A 7,818-nucleotide genomic window follows, 5' to 3' on the forward strand; every position below is an offset into this window, starting at 1 on the left:
CTTTAATCTCAAATAACTCACATTCTAAAAAAGAAAGACAATACATATAGGAGATTTCAACTTCAAGTCAAATAGAAAAATTTAGTGGTCTTTAAGGAGTTTTAATTTTATTCTGTAGGTCCAAGTATCTTTGACTAAGAAACCAGGGCCTACCAGCAAACCACTATATATCCCCTATGTTGAGATTTCCATGAGTGGGCACAAAACTTGGCCCTTCCTTGCTCTGGTCAAAGACTTAGCCTGGGGTTGGGGTAGGAGTGGATTCGAATGTGGATCTGAAAAGAAAATATAATTTAAAATTTTTAAAAATGAAACAACAAAGTAGTGGTATAGTAGAAAATGATTGGCTTGGAAGTTAGGGCACCAGTTTTCCAATTCTTGCTAAGCCATTTTTATCTAGGCATATTGGATTAGACATTTCAGGCTGAGAGAGATGATGTCCATGCCAAATATGGGGTTTAGATCATATAACATTATCATGGCTTGTGGGAACCTGGTTTTTATCTAAGGCTAGAGAACCCTGGTTCAATATAGTAGCTTAAGAGGGGTCTCCAAGTCTGAGACTAGGTAGATTTCTCTTTTTAGTTACACTCTACGTGAACTTACCCTGGCATAATATTTTGGGGGATGTGTGTGGATATATTCATTCATTCTTTGGTGTTTCAAGAATCCGTGATTTCCTGGATAAGAATTTTCCTTCTAGTGGTACAGATTCCCACCCTCGTTTACTTGGCTATTTTTAAGAATTCGTGGGCATAAAATCTATCAACCTTGCTGCCAACCTAATGATGAGGCCCTCAAAGTTAACCAGGCTGGTCTTTTAAAATAGGTATATAGTCCACCACTGGGCCACCTTCAGAGCCTTGCTTGACAGACTTTATGTTCTACTAGTATAGCTTCCTATAATCTAAGGTCAACTCCGTGACATAAGAAAAAGACAACAGGTTGGGGAAACAAACACCCTGATTAGAGAAGTGGCTTTCCTGGAGTGAGGTTTATACATTTCCTTCTGGCTATACTTAGCCCTGTTGCACAATTTGTGGTCGTAGGGACCTTTCCCTTGTAAGCAAACCTTAGAAAATACACTCTTATGATATAGAACATTGGTTCAAATAGAAAGGGAGGTCATTAAACTATAATAAGGATCCCTAAGGGCCATATGTTGACTTTTAAAACCCACATAAAATCCATATCTTATTATTTTTATTTGTTTTGTTAAAGATTTCCTAATATATTACATAAATTTCATATTATTATATATTATATGAAATAAATTTGTTAAATATTTCCAAATTCTATTTTCGTCTGGTTCTATACTCCAGAAGGTTGTGAGCCTCATATGACCCCATGGGTAGTGTGTTGGATACCTCTGCTCGTATGTGGAGGAAAGGGGTAAAAGGGAAAATGGGAACTGGGTGCTAGAAATGAGCACCAAAATATATAAGGAGAAACAGGACAGTTAATGAGTTATCTCACTGAAGCCAGGCACACAGAAAAAGCTATTTGGATTCATTGGTTAGAGAAGTTTCAGATAGTAGTTAAAAGATGAGAGTGCTGGAGCTAAAGGCAGATTTCCCACTTCCTGTTAACCAATGGTTTCAGCAAAGGCTAAAGCCCAAGGTCTTGGGCTAGATTGTCCACAAAAAGAAGAGATGGATTTAAGGAACAATTTGAGAGAAGAATCAAAAAGCTTGGTAATAAGTTGCTGACAGGGGTGAGGGATCCTCAGATAAGTCAACTGGGATATCCTACATGAGGCAATTAGGTGGCACAGTATAGAGTGCTAAAATTGGAGACAGAAAGATCTGCATTTGGATCCTGCTTCAGATACTTACTGTGTGACCCTGGGCAAATCATTTAACCTCCTGTGTCTCAGTTTTCCTATCTGTAAAAATGGACATAATTGTAGCACTTACCTTCCAGGTAGGTATTGTAAGGATCAAATGGGATAACATGTAACTTGTAAAACCATGTCAATCTTTGTAAAATGCTAACTTTTATTATTATCATGATGTGTACCTTTCCTACCTACATGATCCAGAAAGAGGAAAGCCTGAGCAATAAGACATGGTCTAGCCTATATCATTTCTCCACATCAGAATGATAGGGAGGGTGAGAGATGAACATTTGGTGGAATGTGGCCTTTTCCAAAAGTTGAAAGAATAAGACTCCAACCCAAACCACTAAGTTTCACAGATAAAATCATGAAGTCATCTGACTCCATTCGTCAAAGCAAGTCATGTCTAAAGAGGTGGCATTATTTGAATAAAAGAAGGAAAGAGCTTTGGAGCCTTGAGTCATTTCCAACTGTGGCTCAAAGGGGTAAAATGTGAAAAATTGAGAGCTTGTAAAAATGAACCCCAGAGAAACAGAGGATGAGTATCTTATATATTTTCATGTATAAAATTATATAATGATTTTCTATGGAGTAATCAGGGGGCCAGAATTTAACTCAACAGTCAATCAATCAATGAACATTTGTCTACTATATGCCAGGCCCTGGGCTAAACACTGGGGATACAAAAAGAGGTAGAAGATAGTCCCTCCCATTAAGGAGCTTACAAGAGGAAGCATACAAATTGATAGAAAGTAAGCTATATACAGGATAAGTAGGAAATAATTAAAAGAGGGTAGACACTGGATCAAAAGGGATTGGAGAAGGCTTCCTGTAGAAGGTGAGATTTTAGTTGGAACTGAAGGAAACCAGGGAGGTCAGTAGTCAGAGGGGAAGAGGGAGAGCATTCCAGGCATGGGGGACAGCCAGGAGAAAAAAAAAGGTATGGAAAGGTGGAGTGCCTTGTTTGTATAACACTCAGGAGGCCAGTGGCACCGAGTAGAGGAGTAAGGTTTAAGAAGAATGAAAAGGCAGAGTGGAGTTAGGTTACAAAGGGCTTTGACTGGCAAACAAAGCATTTTGTGTTTGATTCTGGAGGCAGTAGGAAGCCATTGTTAAGGGTCAGCCATAACAGAAGTAAAAAGGATTTAATGGGTTAATTCCAAGTAAACCTTTGAAAATGTGAGCATCCTTTTCTGAGTGAATCAGAGAAACAATATGATTTTCAGGACTGAAAATGAGCCACTTGCCTATGGGGTTTTAAATAGATAAACCCTAGAGAAAGGTGACCAGTTTGGGTAAGTGCAAACTAGAACCACCCTATTGGTTATGGAATATAACTCCAGAGCTACTATTCAAAAAAGACACCCCATAATGCAGTAGAAGAACTAGGTCAGGAGAATTCAATGCATAGTTAAAGAAGCAGAGCAACACACTCCCCACAGGAGAAGATACTGAGAGGCAGGCCCTGGAAGCGGGTAGCAGGATTGAGAAACTGGACCCCAGGCAACAGAGAAGAGAACCATCTACGAACTCAAGAAATTTGAAAGTTGATAGGTGGAAAAAAGTAGTTCCTGGAAACACAACTAAATTCCTCATCTAGTAGATATATTTTATCCAGGGGTCCTCTGTGAGGTCTTCACAAGAGAGAAAAAACTTCCTACAGTTCTGGGGATGTGAATCTCTCTGGTCATGTGTTCGATATGTATTTGGAACTCTACCAGTGTACTCTATTTTTTCCCACTCCTCCCACATACACTGTGTATATTTGTGGGAGAATATGTTCCTGGGTTATGGGGGAATGCTTTGTAGTACTGTTCAGTTACTATTCAGTTTTAGTAAATAAATGCCTTTGCTAAGAACTGATTGTGCATACTGGCAGATTGTTAATGGGAAAGCATACCAAACCCAAGTAGTGGCTTACAAATGAGTACCCACAGGATAACCCTAGAATCTGAAGTGGCAGCTGTTTTGGGGAAATCCAAACCCAAACTGAATGCAGATTAAATGAGTTTCCCAGAAGAAATGCTATGAAAATAAATACAAAGTAAGTTTTAAGGGGGGAAATGAAGGTAGATATCTAGGAAAATCATGAAAGGCTTCTTGTAGAAGATGGCACTTGAGCTGAACCTTATAGAGGGAGTTAAAGATTCCTGCCTATAAAAAAACAACACGGAAGTAGGGGATTTAATGTCATGTACTGTGAGATTCGAATGAGACAAGATATTTAAAGCACTTTACAAACCTTTAAAGCACTATAAATTCTAGCTATAGCTTATAGTCACCTGGTTTTATTGCCTGAGCCTCAGCCCCGCATATGCTGAGCCCAAGCGGTGTTTAGCATAATATAGAGATATGCTGGTAAATTTTAACAACTGGATTCATGGGCTGGCGGTGAAGGGGTGGGAAGGGGGTGAGGAAGGGAAGTATGCAAACACTTTTAGAGTAGCTAAGTGATGCCAGGCTTGAAGTCAGAGGAAAACTCATCTGTCTGAGTTGAAATCTGGTCTCCCACACTTACTAGCAATGTGACTCTGGGCAAGTCACTTAATCCTGTCTGCCTCAGTTTCCTGGACTGTCAAATTAGCAAATAGCCTCCATTTCCTAATGACAAACCACTCTAGTATCTTTTCCAAGAAAAATCGGACACAATTGATCTTGAAACGTGAGGACCAAATGACGTAATACTTGTAAAACTCTCTGGAATCTTAAGATGCCACTTAAATGTTTAGCTGTTATTCTCTATATTGAATTAGGAAAGAGGTTAGTCCCGCATGGTCTGTTCCTGATGAAGCTACGCTGTATTTCGGGGGTCACAGCTCCTTTTTTGATATTCGTTAATCATCCTCCTTATAATTCAGTTCGGAAGTAAAGATCATTGGCCCCACGTACACAGAGCGGAGATTCTCGGGTCCCTTTTAAAAAACAACAACAACAACAACAACAATACATCACCTTTCCTCCTATTCTGCTTCCCATTAACTTTCAAAGTCAGAAGTTCCGCAATCTCACTGGAGGGCAGTTTTAACAGGAACCAACCAACACAGGGAATTCAAACCTCAACCCGCCCTCACCACACTTAGGCCATGCCACGGGACAGGAAGTCCTCCCCTTTCCCTAGGACTGATGGGGCTCGAGAGACATACGAACCAATCAAAAATGCTAGACCAGAACCGGAAGTGGGTTCTAGAGGCGGGGTTAGGTCCCCGGAAGAGGCTGTAGATGGTTCTCCGCTGGCCGGACCCGAGCCGTCGCCGCTCAAGCGGCCTGGCTAGGGGGCGCAGGAGGCGACTAAGCTGCCAAGGATGAAGGTGAGGCCCTTAGTCGGGTTCTGGGGAGGGCCGGCCGCTGTGTTCGGCGTCGCCCTGGCGGCCCGCGTGGCCCTAATCTTCTATGGCCTCTACCAGGACCGTACCCTAGTGGTGAAGTTCACGGACATCGACTACCGAGTGTTCACGGACGGGGCACGCTTGGTGATGGAGGGTCGCTCCCCGTACCGGAGAGCCACGTACCGATACACGCCTCTGCTAGCCTGGCTCCTCACGCCCAACATCTCCCTCTCCGAGCTCTTCGGCAAATTTCTCTTCGTCAGCTGCGATTTGCTCACCGGCTTCCTCATGTTCCGCCTCCTGCTCCTCACTGGTCTGAGCCCCTCACGGGCGTGCGGCTACTCCTCGTGGTGGCTGCTCAACCCGCTGCCCCTAGTGGTGTCCAGCCGGGGCAACGCAGAGTCGCTCATCGCCGCTCTGGTGCTGACCGCGTTGTACCTTCTAGAGAGGAGGAATGTGGTATGGGCTGCCTTGGTCTACGGCCTGGCGGTGCACATGAAAGTGTACCCGGTGACCTACCTCCTTCCCATAGCCCTGTATTTGCAGACTGCGTCTGGGGAGTTGGAGAAGGACCGCTCCAAGTCCCGTGTTTGGGGACTGGCCAGGAGGCTATGGAATCGGGATGTGCTGCTCTTTGGAGTGGTTGCTGGACTCACATTTTTTACCCTCGGCTTAGTCTTTTACTATAGATACGGTTGGGAATTTTTGGAGCACACTTATCTCTATCACCTTACCAGGCGAGACATAAGACACAATTTTTCCCCTTACTTCTACATGCTCTATCTGACAGCAGAGAGCAAATGGAGTTTTTCACTGGGACTGGCAGCATTTTTGCCACAGTTGTTGTTGCTTGTAGTTGTGTCTTTTGCTTATTATAGGGACCTTGCCTTCTGTTGTTTCCTTCACACTGCCATTTTTGTAAGTTTTAATAAGGTCTGCACTTCCCAGTATTTTTTATGGTACCTCTGCTTACTGCCTCTTGTGATGCCACAAATGAGGATGTCCTGGAAGAGAGCTATACTCCTTCTTGGGCTGTGGTTTATGGGACAAGCCTTATGGCTGGCTCCTGCTTATTTCCTTGAGTTCCAAGGAAAAAACACCTTTTTGCTCATTTGGTTAGCTGGTTTGCTCTTCCTTTTTATTAACTGTTATATACTGATTCAGATTATTTCTCATTATCAGTTGGGTAAGTTGGCCAAGAAAATCAAATCCCAATAATGGGTAATATTGATGATATGGTGTTTCTGTGATTTATGCCCATTAAATGGGCCACTAAAGTATTTTTTTAAATGTTTTAACTTAAGCTTAGAGCATTTTTATCAACCCTCCCCCCAAAGATGTTCAGTTTGGGTCTCAAAACTTAGTTCAAGCCAAAATCTGAAGTAGAGTGGAGGGAGAAAACTGGAAAGATTGTTGCTTCTTGTGGATGCAACTCCTTGGAAGAATACTAGTAAAGGAGAGTTAAGCTTTAATAGAATAACCCTTCACTTACCCTTTTGGGGCACACTATTGTAAAGGATGAATGAATGTACTCAGTTGCCAAAGAAATACTTAGTATAAGTAGAAATCATTTACTGCAAGATTGATGCCAATGGGAGTTTAGTCCAACAGAATCCATTTAATAAGCCTAGTGAGTTTACTATGCCATTCCATTATGTCTTCGGTTAAATAAAAATTTAACCTCCAAGCATTCTCTTTTATAAAATGGAGTTAACAATCACCAGCCTGACAAAGTTGTAATAACAACTAAAAAAACTCTGCTAAATAAAACATTTTGGGATTAGGTAAAATATTTTTTTCTTTTAAATAAAGTTGAGTGGGAGTTTGCAGGGAATAGATGCCAGGACCTTTCCATTTGACTTGAAGCTGAACAAGTGTGCTGTTTTCCTGTTAGAATGTGAGCTCCTTGAGAGCAAGGACTGTTGTACTTTTCTTTCTGTATATCAGAGCTTAGCATAATGCTTTGTGCCTGTAAGTGCTTAATGAATGCTTTTTCATTTGATAATCATATTTCAGTGCTACTTGGTTTGTTTTGTCACTGGGTCTTTTTTGCACTTTACTAGTGTTGACATGTAACTGATTTTCAGTGACCAAAAATTTTATTACATATTTAAATCTGAAAAAAATACATTTTTGTAATATATTTTTATAGATTCAGAGATATCTGTTCTTTAGGCTTTTGTTTGTTTATATGAAAGTGATAAATAAACTCCTTTAGGATTTTAGAGTCAGCCTGCAGCACATTTTTAGTTCTTGAATGCTATAAAATACTTTTTCTTTAGAAAGAAAGTTAGTCTATAAAGTGTTTATAATAGTTTGTCTGGTAAAATGACTGAGTTGTTTTAATCGATCTTTATAAGTATAAGCACAATTCTACTGATGACATTTCTGTAGGTCATGTGATTGAGATGAATGACTGGCCAGTAGAGGACAACCTTCTGTGTAAAATGTAAGTCTTGTTTCCTTTTTATTGAGCACCAGAAAATAAGACTACATATGATTGTATCCAGAAGGCTAGGCTCTCTAATTATCATGCCCTTTACATAAAAGAAGCCACATTTTTTATGTTAATGTTTAAAATACCTTGTAGCATTCCTGAGAATATTTGAAGCTCAGTTTATCCACAAAGGGATTTTCGATCTTTCTGCCCGTCAA

General features: G+C 40.9%; 1 protein-coding gene across 2 annotated transcripts; it reads left to right on the top strand.

Moving 5' to 3' along the window:
• The first annotated feature begins 2,662 nt into the window (after nucleotides 1–2,662).
• PIGM (phosphatidylinositol glycan anchor biosynthesis class M) lies at nucleotides 2,663–7,394 on the top strand. 2 transcript variants are annotated; one of them, XM_007481661.3, is made up of 2 exons: nucleotides 5,037–5,145; nucleotides 5,242–7,394. In XM_007481661.3, exons 1-2 carry the CDS (start codon nucleotides 5,140–5,142, stop codon nucleotides 6,379–6,381), a joined length of 1,146 nt encoding a protein of 381 aa, XP_007481723.1. In that variant the 5' UTR covers nucleotides 5,037–5,139; the 3' UTR covers nucleotides 6,382–7,394. The 2 variants fall into 2 exon arrangements, with proteins under 2 accessions (XP_001379509.1, XP_007481723.1); XM_001379472.5 differs by having other exon boundaries at nucleotides 2,663–7,394.
• Nucleotides 7,395–7,818: the final 424 nt, after the last annotated feature.

The sequence above is a fragment of the Monodelphis domestica genome, chromosome 2 (assembly GCF_027887165.1).
Source record: "Monodelphis domestica isolate mMonDom1 chromosome 2, mMonDom1.pri, whole genome shotgun sequence".
Classification (NCBI taxonomy): domain Eukaryota; kingdom Metazoa; phylum Chordata; class Mammalia; order Didelphimorphia; family Didelphidae; genus Monodelphis; species Monodelphis domestica.